The following is a 23,840-nucleotide window of genomic DNA, read 5'->3' on the forward strand; positions in this document are numbered from 1 at the left end:
GGAAAACTCCATACATTTCTTTATCCCCCTTTGCTCCCTGCCCCACTACTAGTCTGGTGATCTAAAAAGTTTGCTTCTTCACAAGAGAATGGGCCTTGTCTATTCATGATCGGCAAGGTATTTCAGAGGCATGAAGAATCCTTGACCAAAGGACTTCGTTGGGTGAATTTATAAAATAAAAAGGTAGCTTCTCAAATATAATGGTTGAGAATCCCTAATCCATGGGGAGTCATACTTTAATGTACCTTCGGGACACCTTCTTTCATCTATAAGTGACTCTACTGAACAGTAGTGATGTATGGAGGGTCGGGTGGTGGAAAGCAATGTGCTCTGGATGCAAGCAGTAACAGAGTGTATTGTCTGTTGAGAATACAAAAACAATGAAACCAACTACGACAATCCTATTTTTATTATTACTACGAGCCAGCAAGTCTAAACTATACCAGTAATTATATAATCCCCTTGCCCAATATTTTAAGTCCTAAACAATAACTGAAATTATTGATGAGGTTTTGTTTGTTTATTTGTTTTTTCTTTGTTTGTTTTGAGATGGAGTTTCACTCTTGTTGCCCAGGCTGGAGTGCAGTGGTGTGATCTTGGCTCACGGCAACCTCCGCCTTCCAGGTTCAAGCAATTCTCCTGCCTCAGCCTCCTGAGTAGCTGAGATTACAGGCGCCCACCACCATACCTGGCTAATTTTGTATTTTTAGTAGAGATGGGGTTTCTCCATGTTGGTCAGGCTGGTCTCGAACTTCCTACCTCAGGTGATCCACCTGTTTTGGCCTCCCAAAGTGTTGGGATTACAGGCGTGAGCCACCATGCCCGGCCTGATGATTTTTTAAAAATTGTGATAAAATAAAGGAAGGAGGACCCAAGATGGCCAACTAGTCACGTCCAGGAGGAACATCTTCCAGCGCGAGACCAGGACATCAGGAACACTGACACACACGCTGAGCAGATATTCAGGGGGAAGGCATTGAGAGACAAAAGAAGTTCGCAGATGTTGGCCTGAAGCGGGAGGAAGCTGGGAAGGCTGCACATTGCTGCTAAGTACCAGAACTCTTTCCTGGGTCCCAGTGACCCCTAGGGAAGAGTCAGTTGAACAGGTGGGAAATGGCTCTCTTTTGCCATGGACGACTTCCAGATTCTAGCAGCAGAAAACCCCACAAGCCACACAGACACATAAGCTTACAGGAAGAGCTGCTTAGAGAGGTGGTAGGGGCAGGACTCCAGCCTGTGTGGAGCCCAGAGGATTTGGTGCAGAAACATCTACAGTGGATCATGGCCAGGAACACCCTCTCCCCAAGTTTCTCCATGTTCCTCTAGGAGACTTTAGCCTTAGGGTGACTGTCAGACCTGGATGGGGCTGGGTGGTCTTGCCCGTGGGACAAGGCCAGTCCCATCTGAGTGCCCCATTGTCTGCTGGCCTCTCCTGGGACCCCAGCCTGGCCACACCCACTTGCAGCCACATGCTAAATCAGAGTGCTTCCCAGGTGCCCTCATTCTAGCTTCTTTGCTGGAATACCATGCCTGACCATTGGAGAGCTCCAACAGACCAGCCCCCACTGACATGCATCAGCCCACATACGGGCTTCCTGCACTTCAGCCTCCCCCCAGCGCTTTGCCAGCATGCACTCCCCCATGGCATCCCACCATCACTTTGCCAGCATGTACTTCTCTGCGCCACTGCTGCCAGTGCAAGCACACCACAATGTCCCCCTGCCTGCTGACACAGAGGCATCCCATCAAACCATCACCACCAGCACAAATTACATACAAACGCACACACAAACATTGGCAACCCCACCTCCGTCATGCCACTGCTGCCACCCATGTGAATGTACACACAGATGCCAGCAATCCCACTCCCACCAGCACCCCCACCCCTGCTGCTGCTACTGCTGCAGCAAGTGTGTGCAAGAACAACAATGCCCTGCTCTCCCCAGTGCCCTGCACCGGCTGAAGTGCATGCGCCCTGCCGTGCTACCATGGCCACTCGAACACACAAGCAAGCATAGATCCTGCTGCCACCACCCGGACAAAGTGCTTTGGCTGGCGCCACCCACAGTGTTGTGGCCAGTGGACCAGGAATACCTTGGCCCCTCCAGCACAGCAGGTTCCTAACCTCAGGGGGCCAGAGAACAAAGCCAAGGGCCTTGAACCAGACCCCTAGAGTTAGAGCACGCAGATCAGGGGTGCTGACCTGAGACTTGGCCCCCTAAATCTTCTAGGAATGAAGCCAGTCAGTTGAACCCATCTTATCCCACAATAAAATCCCCAAGGACATCAAAGAAGATAGAAGCAAAAAAAAAATCCCTTCCAAAGGACAGCAGTTTTAAAGGCTGAAGGAACATCAGCCCACACGGATGAGAAAGGACCAGCGAAAGAACTCTGGCAGCTCAAAAATTAAGAGTGTCTTCCTACCTTCAAATGATCACACTAGCCCCCCAGCAATGGCTCTTAACGAGGCTGATATGACTGAAATGACAGACAGAATTCAGAATATTGAATAGGAAGGAAGATCATCAACAGTCAGCAGAAAGTTGAAACCCAGCCCAAGGAATCTAAGGAATACAGTAAAACAATACAGGAGCTGAAAGATGAAATGACCATTTTAAGAAAGAACCAAATTGATGTGATAGAGCAGAAAAACTTCAAAAATTTCATAATACGGCCGGGCGTGGTGGCTCATGCCTGTAATCCCAGGAGGCCGAGGTGAGCTGATCACTTGAGGTCAGGAGTTCAAAACCAGCCTGGCCAACATGGTGAAACCCCATCTCTAAAAATAATTAAAAAAAAAAAAAAAAAGCCAGGCACGGTGACTCATGCCTGTAATCCCAGCACTTTGGTAGGCTGAGGTGGGTGGATCACCTGAGGTCAGGAGTTTGAGACCAGTCTGACCAATATGGTGAAACCCCATCTTTAAAAAAAAAAAAAAAATCATAATACTATTGCAAGTGTTAACAGCAGAATAGACCAGCCGAGGAAAGAATCTCAGAGCCCAAACACCAGTTCTCTGAATTAACTCAGTCAGACAAAAATAAAGAAATATAATAATAAAGAAGATTGAACAAAACCTCTGAGAAATATGGGATTATGTAAAGAGACCAAATCTGTGGCTCATTGACATCCCTGAAAGAGAGGGAGAGAAAGCAAAAACTTGGAAAACATACTTGAATATATCATCTACGAAAATTTTCTCAACCTGTCTAGACAGGCCAACATTCAAATTCAGAAAATGCAGAGAACCCCTGTGAGATATAAGACAATCATCCCCAAGACATATAGTCATCATATTCTCCAAAGATGACACGAAAGAAAAAATATTAAAGGCAGCTAGAGAGAAGGGACAGGTTACCTACAAAGGGAACTGTATTGGGCTAACAGTGGACCTCTTAGCAGAAACCCTACAAGCCAGAAGAGATTGGGGGCCTATATTCAGCATTCTTTTTTTTTTTTTTGAGACATAGTCTCATACTGCTGCCTGGGCTGGAGTGCAGTGGCATAATCTTGGCTCACTGCAACCTCTGCCTCCTGGATTCAAGTGATTCTCCTGCCTCAACCTCCCAAGTAGCTGAAATTACAGGTGCCTGCCACCATGCCCAGCTAATTTTTTGTATTTTTAGTAGAGACTGGGTTTCACCATGTTGGCCAGGCTGGTCTTGAACTCCTGACCTCATGATTTACCCACCTCGGGATCCCAAAGTGCTGGGAATACAGGCATGAGCCACTGTGCCCAGCCACCAGCATTCTTATAGAAAAGAAATTCCAACCAAGGAGTTCATATCCAGCCAAAATAAGCTTCGTAAAGGAGAATAAGATCATTTTCAGACAAGCTTTACCACCAGACCTGCCTTTCAAGAAAGGTCCTAAAGGGAATGCTAACTATGGAGAGGAGAGACCATTACCAGCCACTACAAAAACACACTTAAGTACGTAGACCATTGACACTATAAAGCAACCACACAAACAAGTCTGTACAACAACCAGTTAACAACATTATGACAGGAACACATCCACATGTATCAGTATTAATTTTGAATACAAATGGGCTAAATGCCCCAGTTAAAAGGCAGAGTGGCAAGTTGGATAAAGAAGCAAGACCCAACTGTAGGCTGTCTTCAAGAGACCCATCTCACATGCAATGCCACCCATAGGCTCAAAGTACAGGAATGGAGAAACATCTACCCAGCAAATGGAAAATAGAAAAAAGGAGGGATTGCTATTCTAATTTCAGACAAAACAGACTTTAAAACAGACCTTAAACCAACAATTATCAAAAAAGACAAAGATGGGCATTATGTAATGGTAAAGGGTTCAATTTAACATGAAGACTTATCCTAGATACATATGCACCCATCACAGGAGCACCCACATTCATAAAGCAAGTTCTTAGAGACCTCTGAAGAGACTTAGATAACTGCATCATAATAGTGGGAGATTTCAACGCCCCACTGACCATATTAGACAGTTCATTGAGGCAGAAAACTAATGAAGATATTTAGGGTTCAATTCAACACGAAGACCTAACTATCCTAGATATATATGCACGCATCACAGGAGCACCCACATTCATAAAGCAAGTTCTTAGAAACCTCTGAAGAGACTTAGATAACCATGTCATAATAGTGGGAGATTTCAATGCCCCACTGACCATATTAGACAGTTCATTGAGGCAGAAAACTGATGAAGATATTTGGGACCTGAACTCAACACTTAACCAAATGGAATAACAGACATCTTCAGAGCTCTCCATCCTAAAACAACAGAATATACATTCATCTCATCTGCACGTGGCACATACTCTAAAATCAACCACATAATCAGCCATGAAACAGTGCTTGGCAAGTGCAAAAAACCAAAATCATACAAACCACACTCTTAGACCGCAGTGCAATAAAAACAGAAATCAGTTCTGAGAAGATTGCTCAAAACCATACAATTATTTAGAAATTAAGGAACCTGCTCCTGAATGACTTTTGAGCAAACAATGCAATTAAGACACATCAAAAATTATTTGAAATAGCAGAATTCATCTTCCTCTCAAATGCACAGCCGTGAAAAAGAACATCATGTACTTTGCAGCACATAGATGGATCTGGAGGCCATTATCCTACATGAACTAATTCAGAAAGAGAAAACCAAATACAGAATGTTCTGGCTTATAAGTGGGAGCTAAACACTGAATACACAGGGGCACAAAGAAGGGAGCAACAGACACTGGGGCCTACTTGAGAGTGAATAGAGGGAGGAGGGTGGGGATTGAAAAACTACTTACTGGATACTATGCTTATTACCTGGATGACAAAATAATTTGTACGCCAAACCCCCGTGACACTCAATTTACCTGTATGACAAACCTGCACATGTTTCCCTGGACCTAAAAGTTAAAAGATAAAATAATATTTTTCAAAAATATATATAAAACATGAAACTCACCACTTGCTGTCAATTCTTTTGGATGTATATTCAAGAGATGAGTTGCTGGATAATATATGGTAATTCTATTTTTTAATTTCTTGAGGAACCACCATGCTGTTTTCTCTAGTGGCTGCACCATTTTACATTCCCACCAGTAATGGACAAGAGTTCTGGTTTCTCTACATCCCAGCAACACTTGTTATTTGATTTTTGTATAGCAGCCTTTCTAATGGGTGTGAGGTGGTATTTTGTTGTGGTTTTGATTTGCGTTTCTCTTATAATTAGTGATGTTGGGAATATTTTCATGTGCTTTTTGTATTTCTACTTCTTCTTTGGAGAAATATCGATTCAATTCATTTCTCTAGTTTTAAATTGGGTTGTTTGATTTTTCTTTTGTTCTTTAGATGTAGGAGTTTTTTTTATGTCTTCTCGACATTAACCTTTTATCATATATATTATTTGCAAATATTCTCTCATTTCACGGGTTGCCTTTTCATTCTGTTGATAGTGCCCTTTGGTGCACATATGTTTTTAATTTTAATGTAATTCAATTTATTTTTTTGTTGTTGTTGCCTCTGCTTTTGGTGTCACAGTCAAGAAACAATTGCCAAATCCGTTGTCATTGAAGGTATTCCCTTATGTTTTATTTTAAGACTTTAGTAGATTTCAGTTTTAGCTCTTATGTTTGGGTCTTTGATACATTTTGAGTTAATTTTTGTGACTGGTATAAGGCAAAATTCTAAATTCATTCTTTTCTATATGCATATACAGTTTTCCCAATTGTCTTTTCAACAAACTGTGGGGAAAACTGTATATGCATATGGAAAAGAATGAAGACTCTTCTTTCCCCCTTCGAATGGTCTTGGCAGCATTGGCAAAAAGCGTTTGATTATATACAAGCTTATTTTGGGGCTCTCTACTCTATTTTATTGATCTGTATGTCTGTCTTTATGGCAATACCCCCACTGTTCTGATTACTGTAATTTTGTTTTAAGTTTTGAAATCAGGAAGTCATAGATCTGTTCAAATTTTCCATTTCTTCATGATTCTGTCTTGGTAGGTTGCTCATTTCTAGAAATTTGTCCATTTCATCTAGTTTGCCAACTTATTGGTATATAATTGTTTATACACAAGTACTTTCTCATAATAATTTTTACCTCTTTAAAATGAGTAGCATGTCATGTCATGATAGTAAACGCCTTCAGCTTTTGTTTATCTGAGAATTTCCTAATTTTTCTGTAATTTTTGAATGCCAGTTTTACCATATGTAGAATTCTTGGTTGACAGGTTTTTTTCCCTTTATCCCCTTAAATGTACCATCCTACTGCTTTCTGTCTTACATGGTTTCTTCTGAGGAATTATTTTATTAAGGATTCTTTGTATATGATGAGTTGCTTCTGTCACTGCTTTCAAGGTTCTCTGTTTGTCTTTTGACAGTTTGATTATAATGTGCCTTGCTGTGGGTATCTGAGTTCACGGAGCTTCTTGTGTTTGTATATTTATGCATTGCCTCAAATTTGGGAATTATGCTAGGGAGAAGGTGGGGCAAGGACAAGTAAAAAATGTTACACAATTTTCTACCATTTGTAATTAGAGTTTTTAAAAAATTGGATATTTGCTTGGTTGCTGTAGATCTTTGAGTGATTTCCAGAACCCCTACAAAGTCATTTTAGTCAGTTCCTGGTTGTTTATTTAATGATTCCATTGGAGGACAAGGACCTGGAGCTTCTTACTGTGCCGTGGTGCTGATGTCACTCTCATGATGAGATTTAATAATACACATGTAAGAATCAAATTAGCATATTATTAACTTTTTAATTTAAAATTATATAGATTCACAAGAACCTTCTAAAAAAAAGTACAGATTCCTGTATTCCTTTTGTTCAGCTTCCCTCGGTGGTAACATCTTACATAATCATACTGCAATATCAACGCCAGAAAGTTAACATTTGGCAGTTAAAGAGTGACATTTTCCCAGTACTCATACTTATTCCTGGGGGAGTCCTCATCTTCTCAAATTTTAAAATGGTCTCCATCCTGCCTCAAGGTTGTAACAGAGATCCCGACTGTGTCAAATTCTAAAGTAAGGCTCCAGAAAATTTATGGAAGACTTGCACACAAGGTGACACAAGTTGCTTTGCTCCCCTCAGATCATTATACGCACAGGACATACAAGATTAACAGAGAAATTGTTGAGTTGATGAAGACTGTTTCTTTAGAGAACAAGTTGTTGCAATACTTGTTCTCTAAAGATACTGTGATGTTTCCCATCTTGTTCCTTTTCCTTTAAGTCAAGTTAGAGTAATTTAAGAACACCACCTGGATGGCTGTATCCTCTGGAATTTGGGGGCTTCAGAGGTTCAACTGGAATTGGATTTATAAGACTTCCCTGAGGGCAAAGTGAGAAAGAGGCTACTGCAGAAGTGAACTGGATTCTCATGGAGTTGATGGGATGCACTGGAATAAGATTTCTTGAGAAACTGGTCCTTAATCCTGTCAGACTCAATGCCCTCTTTTTATAATAAATATTTTAACATTTCTCTTTAATATCCTGAAATGACATACATAGCTAATACAAGCTACCTATACACAAAATTTCAAAAACAAATAAAGAGATGTAATGCTCTAACTGTAATATGAAGGTGAAATAAATAAAAGCAATTTATAATAAAATAATAAACATCTCAATATACGAATTCTTTGGCATGACTATATTATATCACATAATGAATGAAATGCTTGCAACTACTTATAGTGAACAAGTTTGGATTGAAGTGAAGTAACAACATTTAATTGAATGTAATCAGTATCTTTTCTTTATATTTAACTGTTTGAAATAAGGATTAAATGTCTTCCTATACATACATACAGAACCACCATAATTATAACAGCTACTAATGACATCTTATACAAGTGTGTCACATTGGTTTTTTATATACCACACGTGGTATGTCTGTTAGTGAAATTATTTTTTGAAATGATGAACAACTCTTGGGAAAGTTCTGAACAAAACAATGTATAATCGTCCTTTGATTTATCTAGTATTTTCAATTTTGGAAAATTTAGTGTATAGCAAATCAAGACCAAAACATTTTATATTTATGTTTTTTTAATGTATACATGAATGTTCAGTAGATCATTTGAAAACCATGCAATATCTGCAACAAGTGTTCCTTTGCTGGCAGAAGCCTTGTTTCTCTGGCCCGTATCTAGCCAATGCCATTGAGTCTCATTCCCCACCATTGCAACAGCCAGAAGTGTCCCATGAATTTCCAAATGCCCCCAGTGAATAGGCCTCTTCTGTTGAAAACCACAACTTTAGATTTTAGTGGACCTTTTCATAACTGAAAACCATCAAACAAGTTATGGGATCTGTCCAGGATTTCATCAGGGCTGAGGAAGAAATTGTTTACAGAGGACTAGTAGTAAGAAAGAATAAAATTGTTTTCTGCTTGCACCCTATAGAGTTTAGTAGGTTTTAACAAACTATGAACAATGTATTAACAATGATGCTAGCAACACTAGAACAATGGTCAGTAAACAGCAAGTAAAAGGACTTTCAGGAAGAAATAAACTGACTATGTTTTAGGAATAGGAGGATGGCTGGAATGACTAGGGTATAATTGCAGTATAGAAAGTAAGAGAAAGAGTGAAAAAAATGTAAAGTCAAAGAGCAACTAGATTATGTAAGGCCTTGAACAAGAGTTTAAATTTTGTTTGAAATACAATGGGAGACAGAGCTAGGACATGAACTGATTTGTGTTTATAAAAAAGCATCAAAGTTATACTGATCTGAAGATTATGGATTGCAAGGAAATAAGAATGGCTGCAGGGGAACATTTAAGAGGCTGTTTCATTCTTCCAGGCAAGAGCTGGGGCAAGGGTGGTAGCAATCAAAAACCAAGACACATCTAGAAGGTCAAGGTGATGGTACTTGCTGATGAATGGGTGTGGATGGGAACGGGAGAGAAGCCATAATGGCTCTGACTGACTAGAAGGATGATAAAGCCCTTGACTGGGATAGGGAAACACTTGAGGATAGGATTTGATAAGCCATTAAAAAGACAACTGTTTTCCCCTTTTATTAAAATATGTCTTCTTAGGAGGAAGACAAATGTGTGATGTACATAGTTGAGAACTTCCAATTAGAAAATAGCCATCTCAGGACCAAGCACAGTGGCTCACTCCTGTAATCCCAGCACTTTGGGAGGCCAAGGCGGGCCAATTGCCTGACGCCAAGAGTTCGAGACCAGCCTGGCCAATGTAGTGAAACCACGTCTCTACTAAAAATACAAAAATCAGCCAGGCATGTGCCTGTAATCCCTGCTACTTGGGAAGCTGAGGCACAAAAATGGCTTAAAGCTGGGAGGGGGAGGTTGCAGTGAGCCAAGATTGTACCACTGCATGTCAAACTGGGTGACAGAGTGAGACTCCATCTCAAAAAAAAAAAACCAAAAAAACAGAGAAAAGGAAAACAACCATTTCAGAATCTTCACCATCACTGTCATTAATTAATACCTTTAAGAATAAACTGGCCTAAATCTAGCTTTAAGACATTTCCGTCTGAGATTCAAATTTACATTTTGCCTCTCCTTTGTTCTTAAACCAGGATTTCAACATAATTTCTTCATCTGTAAAACTATCATAAGAATATTTCACAAGATAATATGAGAATTAATTATTGAATGATTACATAATTCTCAGCAAATATTAAAACTGATATTTCAAGGGCTGCTATTAAAATGGAAAAGGGCTGGGTTTTTTTTTTTTTTTTTTTTTTTGCTATCTCTGGATTCAGCAGGAGAAAAATTAACAATCATATGCTCTTTCTCATTAAATCTGGGGAACAATTATGGAACACTATGTGCCAGACACAGGTGTTGGGGGGAACTGTGCGTGGGTGGGCATAACGATGAGCCAGATGGGCATGGCTGCTCTCCCAAATAAGCCCCCAAGTTGTTGTCCATACATGGAAACAAAAACTGACAGCAACCTGAATTAGTACTGAATTTAGACGAATCGAGGTGAACAAAAGTGGCAAAGCATTAGATCTGCTCAAATTGTTGCAGCTCTTTCAAGGTGCCATTTTATTTTCTGACAGAGGCCAGATATCATTTTTTTTTTAAAGTTTCCTGCATGTGCCAATGGGTATGCCCCCCTTTTGGGCACTGCTAGAGTGAACACACACATTCGCTCAGGCTCTGTGGGACAAAGTTGAATAAGGGAAAGAAAGGTCCAAATCACAAGATAAGGTTACATTTGGTCTGATGGCAAAGGAAGAGGCACAGCATGAGGGCAGTTGGGATTCAGTGTTGGGAAAGACGGTAATGATGGGTGAGAGAAGCAAGCAGATGAGGGGACCAGAAATCATTGAGCTTATTACACTCTTTTTCCTAGGGCTGGCTGATGAGGGAGCTGGCAGTGGAGTGGTTAACTTGGGGGAAACAAAATTTTATTGGGTCTCTCTAAGGTGCTAGAGCAGCGAGGTTTTCTCCTCTCTTCCTCTTTCCCATTGCTTCGCTAGTCACCCTTCCTGGCCTTTGCTTACTTTTCTCCATGGTGAAGCTGGAGGAATCAAACATCACCAAGAGAAACCGCCTACCGGTGGTACTCACTGATTAAAATCTTCCCTAGTGAGCCATTTGGCCTTCACACCTCACCTCCTCACCCAAGGATTTGGTGCCTCAGGAAATCCTTTGATAAACAGACTTCCTTTTGTCTAAACAAAAGCAACAAGGGGAGAAAACTGAGACCTTAGGGGGAGTTGCAATCTGTTCTAACCTCTTTTGCATGACAGCTTGCTTGGGCTGAGAAAGTAAGTAGAGTCTGTTCTGAGCTGTTGCTCATAAGTGTTAGGTGGGGTTGAAGAAATGGCCATGTGGAAAGGGGGAGTAAATTAACTACACAAGTAAGTTTTCCCTTCAGATTTCTCAATTGCTTCTTCAATTCTATGAATAATTAACAGCCTGCTGGACCCATGCAAATTGTTGGGGTTCATGGCATGGCTGACAGAGATTATTACAACTAAAGCACTTGCCTCTGGTCAAAGTTCACGCCACGCTTGTACATTCTTGCAGAATGTTTGACTATAGCAGGCCCCTTCGGTCTGAAGACTAAATGCATCTTTTGTACATCCATGGGAGCATGCGTGAATTTGCTTAATGAGGCCTGGGGCTGTCAGTGTTATCTGGACGTAGGGCTTAATCAGCTGCACACAATTCGACACAGAGCATGCGCCCAAGAAGAGTTGGGGTAGGGACTCCAGTGTTATTTCTTTGCCTTATTCCACTGTCCCTATACTCCCCTGCCCCCTCACACATACACACTCCCTTGTACATCTTCCCCCTCCTCATTCTTACAGCTGTTTGTTGGCTCACGCCTGCACTCCCTCAGGTTCCCTTAGACTATCTCAATACCATCCCTATTGATCTTGCTGCCTCTGGGTTCTGCTCAGAGGAGCCCTCTCACTGCTCACTGTATGCTCACTGTATTCCAGGCATTAGACCAAGTACTTCAAAGGTGTCATCTCATTAACTTCAAAACGACCCTGTGAAGATGCCCAATTTACAGATGTGAAAGCCAAGGCCCAGGGAGATTATCTAAAATGCCTTAGGAAACAGAGATAGTTGAGGTGGAATCAGGGTTGCATTCAAGACTGCCTGATCTCTAATCCTGAGATTATAACCATCAGAAGTTCTCTATTTCACCTCTCACACTGACTATAGAATGATCTTTGTAAAGCACACTTAGTACCATGTTATTCACCTCCTTAAAGCCTTCAGTCATCCACCCCAGTACCATGCCCTTAAATTAAATCATTTGCCTCAGATACTCAGACTGTTTCCATGAAATTGATGTAATTTCCCAACTTTGCTTGGCTCTAGTTTCTTATTCCATTTCAGTTCTACCTAGATCCCAACCTGTGGGATATTTCTCTTCTATTTTTTTTGTCTCCTATCTGCTTGGATTTGACAACTAAGCTCAGTTTTTCCGGATATGACTTCTGTACTCCTCTAACTATTCATGTGTCTCCCTTTTCTGATCTTGATTTCTTTAAGCAAATGACCCCTCATTCCTCCTTGGGATTCTGGGATCTCAACCTGATATTTATCCCATCAATGTTCCCAAATGCCCACATGCCAAAATTCAACTCCATAGATTGATTGACTCCTTGACACTCTGACTCCAAATAAATGTTCCATCCTCACTTTCTGCTTCTTCCTTAGGGCATGTAAGCCTTTTAACTCCAGATGGATTAAAGATTTAAACATAAGTACTAACACCATAAAAACTCCAGAAGAAAACCTAGGCAGTACCATTCAGGACATAGGCACAGGCAAGGACTTCATGACTAAAACACCAAAAGCAATGGCAACAAAGCCAAAATAGACAAATGGGATCTAATTAAACTTAAGAGCTTCTGCACGGCAAAAGAAACAATCATTAGAGTGAACCGGCAACCAACAGAATGGGAAAAAATTTTTGCAATATGCTCATCTGACAAAGGGCTAATATCCAGAATCTACAAAGAACTAAAGCAGATTTACAAGAAAACAAACAAACAAACCCATTCAAAAGTGAGCAAAGGCTATGAACAGACACTTTTCAAAAGAAGACATCGATGAGGCCAACAAACATATGAAAAAATGCTCATCATCAGTGGTCATTGAGAAATGCAAATCAAAACCACATTGAGATACCATCTCATGCCAGTTAGAATGGCGATCATTAAAAAATCTGGAGACAACAGATGCTGGAGAGGATGTGGAGAAAAAGGAACACTTTTACACTGTTCGTGGGAGTGTAAATTAGTTCAACCATTGTGGAAGACAGTGTGGCGATTCCTCAAGGATTTAGAAATAGAAATTCCATTTGACCCAGCAATCCCATTACTGGGTATATACCCAAAGGATTATAAATCGTTCTATTATAAAGATACATGCACAGGTATGTTCATTGTGGCTCTGTTTATGATAGCAAAAACCTGGAACCAACCCAAATGCCCATCGATGATAGACTGGACAAAGAAAATGTGGCACATCTACACCATGAAATACTACGCAGACATAAAAAACGACGAGTTCATGTCCTTTGTAGAGACATGGATGAATCTAGAAACCATCATTCTCAGCAAACTGACACAAGAACAGAAAACCAAACACTGCATGTTTTCACTTATAGACGGATAATGAACAATGAGAACACTTGGGCAAAGGGAAGGGAACAACATTCACAGGGCTAGGTTGGGGAGTGGAGGAGAGGGGAGGGGAGGGACAACGTGGGCAGTGGGGAGGATGAGAAGGGATAAACCGGGAGAAATGCCTGATGTAGGCTACATGGTGGAGCATGGGTGGAGACAGCAAACCACCATGGCATGTATGTACCTATGCAACAATCCTGCAGGATGCAGGAAGTGCACATGTACCCCAGAGCCCAAATACAATTAAAAAAAAAAACTTTCAGAAAATGATCAACTATTATATCTTTAAAGATTGTGTCTATACTGTCATTTCTCTTTTCTTCTTCTGAGACTTCAATTAAATGTAAACAAATCTTATCATGGGGTCCTCCTCTTTGTCACTTATTTTCTCTTCCGTGTTTTCTATACTTTTTTTCTCTCCATGTTTCAATCTGGATATTTTCTGACTTAACTTCTAGTTCACTAAATCTGCCTTCATCTGGAATGCTTATACACTGCTGGTGGAAATGTAAATTAGTACAACCTGTATGGAAAATAGTTTGGAGATTTCTTATGTAACTAAAAGTAGATCTACCATTCGATCCAGCAATCCCATTACTGGGTATCTACCCCCCTAAAAAGAAGTCATTATATCAAAAAAGATACCAGCATGCATGTTTATTGCAGCACAATTCACAGTTGTGGACACTGTATTTGCAAAATGTTCTAAGAAGTAATTTGAGTCTAAATTAATGTTATTGTCCTCCAGAGAGGATTTATGTCTGATTCCATCAAGTGCTTGTTGGCACTAACAGTAGGGAATCAGTTCAATTCAAGTCCAGTAATTGGGGTGATGATTCAAAGCTGACCTAGAGTCTGAATAATGGATATCTTCTTTAGGTCTCATCTTTTAGGGGGCAGAGGTTCCAGACACCTAAGACAAGGGTTAGTGGAAATCATGGTACTTTTAGGGGAACTTAAGAGTACATGCTTTCAGAGTACCACCCTGAAGTGAGACTCTCTAGTCCCTGCCCACCCCCTGTCCCACCTTTGGTAGTCCCAAGACTCCAATCCCTGTCTACACAGCTCTGTGAATCTCCTAATAATGCTACTCAATGTCTCGACTACTTAGTCTCCGCCTGATATGAGAAAACACCCCGAGAGAGAAAACAAGGTCCAAGTGATGGTCTTACTTTCTGGAACCTCTGCTTTCACCCCGTCCTGGCACTGTAGTTTTTCATTCTTTTTTCTTTTTAAATTTTCTGATGCCTTTATGAAGATGGTTTTTCTATTTTGTCCAGCTTCGTTAGTTGTCATGAATGGGAGGGTTGGCTTGACTTTTCTAGTCCCTAATTATCTGAACTGCAATGAAATCATATCATTTTATAAGCTTCTGGCTTTCATTATAGAGAATTTCACAGATGTCTCACCCTCTAAAAGTCTACAGTGCAAACTGGAAATTGCTGACAGCTCTGTCATTTTAAGAATACAATTAAGCCCATATTGAAACAATATAAACAAATAAATTTACATACAAGCAAGCTAGTTACGGTGCACCATGATTTCCACTAACCCTCATTTTGCTCATAGCACAGGCTTCCTTATTCCCTAGTTATATTAACCTCATCTTATAGCTTTGTTTAATGAAGCATTATAGTATTTTGCAATGTTGGTTATTAGCAACCAACTGCCCACAATATTTAAATCTCAGGATCCAGTTTACAAAATGTAAACACATGAAGGGGGGTGGATATACAGAAAATTGAGATTTTGTCTGTGGTCACTGGTCCTAAAAGGAGTGTAGGTCATTCTGCTTCAAAAGATTCTTAGGCTATGAGGATATCGGTAGAATGTGGAAGATGTACGACAATTAATCTTCATTAATAGTACATTTAAATCTAAATTAGCAAAATGGATTAAGGACTTAAACCTAAGACCTGAAACTATAAAAATTCTAGACAATAACATTGGAAAATCCCTTTTAGACATTGGCTTAGGCAAGGATTTCATGACCAAAAACCCAAAAGCAAATGCAATAAAAACAAAGATAAATAGCTGGGGCCTAACTAAACTAAAGCGCTTTTGCATGTCAAAAGGAACAGTCGGCAGAGTAAACAGACAACCCACAGAGTGGGAGAAAATCTTCACAATCTATACGTCTGACAAAGGGGCTAATATTCAGAATCTACCACAAACTCAAACAAACCAGTAAGAAAAAAAACAATCTCATGAAAAAGTGGGCTAAGGGCATGAATAGACAATTCTCAAAAGACGATATACAAATGGCCAACAAACATGAAAAAACGCTTAACATCATTAAGGATCAGGGAAATGCAAATCGAAATCACAATGTGATACCACCTTACTCCTGCAAGAATGGCCATAATCAAAGAATCAAAAACAGTAGATGTTGGTGTGGATGCAGCGATCACAGAACACTTCTACACTGCTGGTGGGAATGTAAACTACTACAGCCACTATGGAAAACAGTGTAGAGATTCCTTAAAGAACTAAAAGTAGAACTACCATTTGATCCAGCAATCCCACTACTTGGTATATATCCAGAGGAAAAGAAGTTATTATTTGAAAAAGATACTTGCACATGCATGTTTATAGCAGTACAATTCACAATTGCAGAATAGTGGAACCAATCCAAATGCCCATCAATCAATAAGTGGATAAAGAAACCGTGGTGTATATACTGTATATGTGATGGAATACTACTCAGCCATAAAAAAATGAATTAACGGCATTTGCAATGAACTGGATGAGACTGGAGACTATTATTCTAAGTGAAGTAACTCAGGAATGGAAAACCAAACATTGTATATTCTCACTGCTATGTGACAGCTAAGCTATGAGGATGCACAGGCATAAGAATGATACAATGGACTTTGGGGACTTCGGGGGAATTGTGGGAGGGGCATGAGGGATAAAAGACCACAAATACGCTACCCGAGGCCGCTGCTGTGCGGAGACCCCCGGGTGAAGCCGCCGTCATCATGTCTGACCAGGAGGCAAAACCTTCAACTGAGGACTTGGGGGATAAGAAGGAAGGTGAATATATTAAACTCAAAGTTATTGGACAGGATAGCAGTGAGATTCACTTTAAAGTGAAAATGACAACACATCTCAAGAAACTCAAAGAATCATACTGTCAAAGACAGGGCGTTCCAATGAATTCACTCAGGTTTCTCTTTGAGGGTCAGAGAATTGCTGATAATCATACTCCAAAAGAACTGGGAATGGAGGAAGAAGATGTGATTGAAGTTTATCAGGAACAAACGAGGGGTCATTCAACAGTTTAGATAATCTTTTTATTTTTTTTCTTTTCCCTCAATCCTTTTTTATTTTTCAAACTAGTTCTTTTGTAATGTGGTGTTCAAAACAGAATTGAAAAGTGGCACCCCATCTCTTTGAAACATCTGGTAATTTGAATTCTAGTGGTCATTATTCATTATTGTTTGTTTTCATTGTGCTGATTTTTGGTGATCAAGCCTCAGTCCCCTTCATATTGCCCTTTCCTTTTTAAAAATTACATGTGCACAGAGAGGGCACCTTTTTCAGGACATTGCATTTTTAAGCTTGTGGTGATAAATAAGATCGACCAATGCAAGTGTTCATAATGACTTTCCAATTGGCCCTGATGTTGTAGCATGTGATTGCTTCACTCCTGGACTGTGACTTTCAGTGGGAGATGGAAGTTTTTCAGAGAACTGAACTGTGGAAAAATGACCTTTCCTTAATGAAGCTACTTTCAAAATTTGAGGGTCTGGACCAAAAGAAGAGGAATATCAGGTTGAAGTCAAGATGACAGATAAGGTGAGAGTAACTCCAAAGATGGCTTCACTGAAGAAAAGGCATTTTAAGATTTTAAAAAAATCTTGTCAGAAGATCCCAGAAAAGTTCTAATTTTCATTAGCAATTAATAAAGCTATACATGCAGAAATGAATACAACAGAACACTGCTCTTTTTGATTTTATTTGTACCTTTTTGGCCTGGGATATGGGTTTTAAATGGACATTGTCTGTACCAGCTTCATTAAAATAAACGATATTTGTAAAAAAAAAAAAAAAAAAAAGACCACAAATACAGTGCAGTGTATACTGCTCCAGTGATAGGTGCACCAGGATCTCACGAGTCACCACTAAAAAACTTACTCATGTAAACAAATACCACCTGTACCAATAACTTATGGAAAATAAAATCAATCAATCAATCAATCGATCAATCAATCTGAGTTAGAATAATAGTTTGAAATCTAGAATGGAAAATGAAGCCATCAGTGGAAATACCAGAAAGACTGCTAAATTTGTAGGTCAATATCTGAAATGGTTTTTCCTTCAGATAGATACTAGTTTTTTAGTATAAATAATTTATAAGTACTTAAAATCATATTTGGTCTAAAATCTAAAAATATTTCTGAAAGCGCATTTGGATTATTTTGTTTTACTATCATTCAATTTCCTTGTAAATAATTATGATCAGTATCATATGATAATACATGAGACCATATTTTTTATTTTTTTAAATTAATTAATTAATTTATTTTATTTTATTATTTTTTTTTTGAGACAGAGTTTCGCTCTTGTTACCCAGGCTGGAGTGCAATGGCGCGATCTCGGCTCACCGCAACCTCTGCCTCCTGGGTTCAGGCAATTCTCCTGCCTCAGCCTCCTGAGCAGCTGGGATTACAGGCATGCGCCATCATGCCCAGCTAATTTTTTGTAGTTTTAGTAGAGACGGGGTTTCACCATGTTGACCAGGATGGTCTTGATCTCTTGACCTCGTGATCCACCCGCCTCGGCCTCCCAAAGTGCTGGGATTATAGGAGTGAGCCACCGCGCCCGGCGAGACAATATTTTTTAAAGGAAAACTATCTTACCTCCCAAGTTAGTTTTCCTCTCTTTCCCGTCAGAATCTAACTTAAAACTTCAAGACTACCATTCTAACCTCCTACTTAAAAAACAAAGAAAGAAACAAACAAAAACCACAATAGCGTTTTCATGAAGGGGGAAGCAGCATGCTCCATCACATTAAATCTTTCTTATTGACGCTTCCCCTAATCTACAGTTCAAGTAGCCCACCAAAAATAAATTATGGACCTCGCTAACAGTTCTCACACTTGTACTCTTGAGAGCTCCTGTAGAAAATCTTACAAAACACAAATATTTGCAACTGGAAATGCAAGACCTCCAACCTCAGCTGGATCATCGAGTCCTTCTCCCACAGCAGTGATTTCAAATTTTCACCACTCTTATTAAACCTTCAACTCACAACCTTAATTCTCAGCAGATAACTTTTCCTTACTTCACAGCAGAAACATAAGAGATCCCCCGATTAACAGCAGATTTTTACCCCAGGGGTTTTTGTCAATATTTTTTCAACTTTTTAATTGAGGAAACTTTTAAACATACACAAAATTAGAGGAGCTGGTATAATGAACCCTCATGTATGTATTGTCCAGCTTTGATAATTATCAGCTCATGGCCAGTATTGTTTCATTGATCACACTGATTGCGGTTTTTTTTTAAAACTGCCTTTCTAATTTCTGATCCATTCTTTTTTTTTTTTTTTTTTTTTTGAGACGTTGTCTCACTCTGTGTCACCCTGGCTGGAGTGCAGTGGCACAATCTCGGCTCACTGCAATGTCAGCCTCCTGGGTTCAAGTGATTCTCTAGCCTCAGCCTCCCAAGTAGCTGGGACTACAGGTGTGTGTCACCATGCCTGGCTAAGTTTTTGTATTTTTAGTAGAGTCGGGGTTTCACTGTGTTAGCTAGGATGGTCTCGATCTCCTGACCTCGTGATCTGCCCTCCTTGGCCTCCCAAAGTGCTGGGATTACAGGCATGAGCCACTGCGCCCGGCTCTAATCATTCTTTCTTACTTTTTTCCTCATCATTTGTCTCAGCTTATTTTGTGTTGATATAAAAGAATACCTGAGATTGGGTAATTTATTATAAAAAAAGAGATTTATTTAGCTCATAGTTCTGCAGGCTGAGAAGTTCAAGGACATGGCCCTGGCTTCTGGTGAGGGCTTTTGTGCTGCATTATAACATGGTGGAGGAGGTAAAGAGGTCCAACCACGAGGAAAAACATTGCTTTATAACAACTTGCTCTCTCAGGAACTAATCTATTTCCTCAAGAACTAATCTAGTTTTGCATTAGTGAGAACTCACTACCAGGAGAACAGCATCAAGCCATGAGGGATCTAGCCATATGACCCAAATACCTCTCACTAGGCCCCATCTCCCAAAACCACCACACTGGGGAATCTAATTTCAACATGAGTTTAGGTGGGGGCAACAGACCACATCCAAACCATAGCATCACTGTAAAATAAATTTCCTTTCTGACGTTATTCTCTGTATCAAGATCTGGATCCTATCCCTGCTCTTCAAATCATTGCTCTATTTAAAACACTCCCTGTATATTAAATGATTTTAGTCAGTATTTAAACACTATTAATTTATTTTTGTTCTCTCTCTCTGTTCACTGTATATGTTTTTGGCTAATATCCCATTTTTCACCTTCCATTTTTAGCCAAGAATCTAGAAAAGAGATTCCACACTCACTGTTTCTATTGTGTTATTCCCTCTCACACCTCAATTCAAGCAAAAGGGTTTCCAGCCACACCACTGTGCTGAAACTGCTCTTCTTGAATTCAGTGAAGCTAACTCATTTTGGTAAGCCTTCTCAGCTCATTTCCTGTGACTTGTGAAACATTTGATGTTGATCCCTCTCTGTGACTAGCAAAGCTTTCTCAAACTCTTTCTTCTCCTTGATCCCATGAGAACACTTTCTCCTGTATTTCCTCCTACATCGCTGGCCTCTCCTTTCTCAGTTTCCTTCACTGATTCTTTGTTTCTTTCACATGGGTGTTCCCTGGAATCTTTCCTTGGTTCTCTTTGCTTCTCATTTACACTATTTTGGAGCAATCTAACCCACTGCCTATGTCGTCACCGTCTGTATAGTTTTTCTCAAACATTTGGGATCTAATGTAATAATGACATACTAGGACCAACAATTTTTTAATTAAAAGATTCATCTCTATTAGTAAAATGAAAAATGCGTAATTATTACTAATGAAATACTGACAATAGTTTCTTAACAGAGAAACTGATGACATTTGTAAACTTTCCTTGCCATATCTCCATCTCATTGCATGTTTAATACCTTGAGTTTTAAGCAAAACCCCATATTCATCTGCTTCTTCTTCCTCTTTTTATACTCATTTAGAAGATCCTAAATCACAATTTTGAGATGCAGAAATGACGTCATGTGTTTGCTGCATTTACCAGTTTTGGATACTGGATTAAAGACAGACCAAAAATTATGAAGAGAACTCTAACTAAAAATTAATGTTTTGTCAGATGCGAAGCTGAATCACATATCAGAAAAATTTAGAGGGATGAATGTTTTAGCTTGGGAAACAGCATTAAATATGTTGCTGATCTATTCTTTGGTCATATTCCTCTCTGAAAATATTTCATCATATTCAGATGTAGTACTTGGAGGTGATTTAAAAATATGCTCCGTGATATATCAATGACTAGTTTTTTAACGAGTGAAGAAAATCATCCAGTGTTGGGAAAGAGGCAACTCTTGGAACTGAAAATTTTACATCGCAATTTAGTCATCATAAGATATCCTATCTTATTATCAGTGGAAAACCATGATTCTTGGTCCTGAAGTGACATGATGTAATTGTTGAGTATATTTCTAAGTAATTTAACTTGAACAAGCCACTTAGAATCAGAGAGTTAGTCTTTATTGGCATTATTTGTGATGAAGAGATACTATTAACTCAACCATCATTTCAAATTCTCATGTGACCAACTTCCCCCAACAGCCAGTTTAATTGAAAGTGGAAAAGCGGGCTTGAAATGATACACGCTTTGTGACCACATTTGGGTTGTCTTTACATTCTTCACTGAGAGGGGAGTATTGTTACTCCTAATAATAGATGCCAAACCCAAGGTTTAAAGAGGTTAACTGACTATGCCATTGATTACGCAGTAGCAAACTGGAACTTGACCCTCATCATTCTGACTCTAAGTGCTAATCTTTATCCATGTCCTATGCTATGTCCCATGAGAGTCCCACTGCATGTAGCCAGAGTTATTTTCTCATTTTCTTTTTCTGAGACAAGTTCTTGCTCTGTCGCCCAGGCTAGAGTGCAGTGGTGCGATCATGGCTCACTGCACCCACAACCTCCTGGGCTCAAGCAATCTTCCCACCTCAGCCTCCCAAGTAGCTGGGACTACCGGCATGCACCACCACACCTGGCTAACTAAGAAAATTTTTTTTTTTTTTTGTACAAACAAGGTCTCACTAAGTTGCCTAGGCTGATCTTGCCCTTCTGGGCTCAAGTGATCCTCCTGCCTTGGCCTCCCAAAGTGTTGGGATTACAGAGATGAGCCACTGTTCCCAGACACAGTTATTCTCTAAAACTCAAATTGAACTGTCCCTTTCTTCTGGCTAAAATCTCTCCATATCTCTACATAGCCCTAGGGAAAAGTACAAACTTCCCCTCATTCATGTAAAGTGCCTCTAAGTTTGAATCTTGCTTCTTTCTCTGTTCTGATTACTATGGTTGCATAACAGCTTGCTCCAAAACCTAGTCACATAAAACAACCATTTATTATGTTTACGGATTCTTTCAGTCAATAATTCAGATAGGACACAGACACAGAGAAGGCTTATCTCTGCTCCACGCAGCATCAGCTGAGGCAGCTTGAAGGCTGGGGGCTGGAATCATCTGAGGCTTGTTCACTCACACATCTGGTGGTTGATGCTGGGAACACTCCAACAGCTGAAGATAATATAGCTGGGGCTTCTCAAGCTCTTCTCTGTCTCTCTGTCTCTCTGTCTCTCTCTCTCTCCCTCCCTCCCCCTGACTCTCTCCTCTCTCAGTGTGGTCTCTCCAGCATGGCAGCACCAGAGCTCCAAGGTGTGTATAGGTAGGAAGAGAGCCAGGCAGCAACTTTGGTAACCTAACCTCTGAAGTCACATAGAGTCAGTTCTGTGTATCTTTCATTAGAAGTGAATCACTAAAGTTGGCCCAATATTCAAGAGGATTCTGTCATCCTGAATGGAAAAGAGATGCTGATCAAATAGTCCCACAAATATATAATAAAGTACTGTGATACAAGGAGTTGTCACAGCATAGATCAGGATATCTGAACTGGTATGAGGGATCCATGGCCTAAGGAAAGTGGGATTTGAGCTGACCCACCCACTAATCTGTCGCTCCTCTGGGTGTCCAAAATAGCTTTATGTGTGTGTAGCATGACTTTAATGATTATTTACACTAACTATTAATATTTGAGGACAAAGACTTTGTCTTATTCATCTTGATACCCCCTACATCTAGTGCAGTGCTTGGCATGTAAGCACATTCAAGATTTGTGAAGAAGAAGAAAGTATTTTGGGAAATAAGAGTGACATTTGAAAGCACTTTCTTTCCATGTAAGTATTTAGGGAAAATCCCCCATGTTTGCCATTTTGGTGACAAGATCTTAGAAAGGGTGCTAACTCCACTTGGAATGGCTTTTCTTGACTAGCCAAGGGAGGAGTGTTTGCTTTCTTCGGGTTGAACTGGCCTTAGCAAAATAGGCAAAGTTTCTTTTTCACATTGTCAGTCTTTCCTTTCTCTGTCCCTGTGCAATTTTAAAGCATGGCTCCAATGTTTTCTGACACTCCTACAACTAAAAGGTGAAACCTTTATCCTTTTCCCTTGAAATTGGGATCTGTGACTGCTTAGCCAGTTGAATATGACCAAAGTGATGTGCAAATTTCTGAGGTTAGGCCTTAAGAAATTGGAAGCTTTCACTTCTTGTCTCTTGGGATTATCACCCTCATAACCCAGCCACCATGCTGTGAGGAAGCCCAAGCTACCTCATGAAGAGGCTAACATGAAGAGGAACCAGTAGCCAGTATCAGCTTGTCAGATATATGAGTGAGCCATCTTGGAAGTAGATTCCCTGGCCCAGGTTAAGCCACCCCAGATGGCAACACATGGAGCAAAGACAAACCATCAGCACTGAGACCTGCCCAAATTTCAGATTCGCAAACATATGAAATGATTGGTGCCTTTTAAGCCATTAAATCTCTTAGTGGTTTTGTGTGCAGCAAGAGATAGTCAGAACATTCCCCTTCATTAACCCCTCCTTTTCCCATCTTTTCCTTCCCTGTTAGTTTCATTTGCTCTTAGCCAAACCTGTCACATAATCAAGGAG

At 40.0% G+C, this 23,840-nt stretch overlaps 1 protein-coding gene across 1 annotated transcript; it reads left to right on the forward strand.

Annotated features, from left to right (window-relative positions):
- Positions 1-16,556: 16,556 nt before the first annotated feature.
- On the forward strand, positions 16,557-17,667 carry LOC116536755 (small ubiquitin-related modifier 1). The gene has a single exon (XM_032258566.1). The coding sequence runs from the start codon at positions 16,603-16,605 to the stop codon at positions 16,906-16,908; it is 306 nt and encodes a 101-aa protein (XP_032114457.1). The 5' UTR covers positions 16,557-16,602; the 3' UTR covers positions 16,909-17,667.
- The last annotated feature ends 6,173 nt before the right edge of the window (positions 17,668-23,840 follow it).

Source organism: Sapajus apella, unplaced genomic scaffold, assembly GCF_009761245.1.
Source record: "Sapajus apella isolate SASKATOON/1434 unplaced genomic scaffold, GSC_monkey_1.0 scaffold103, whole genome shotgun sequence".
In the NCBI taxonomy this organism is placed as follows: domain Eukaryota; kingdom Metazoa; phylum Chordata; class Mammalia; order Primates; family Cebidae; genus Sapajus; species Sapajus apella.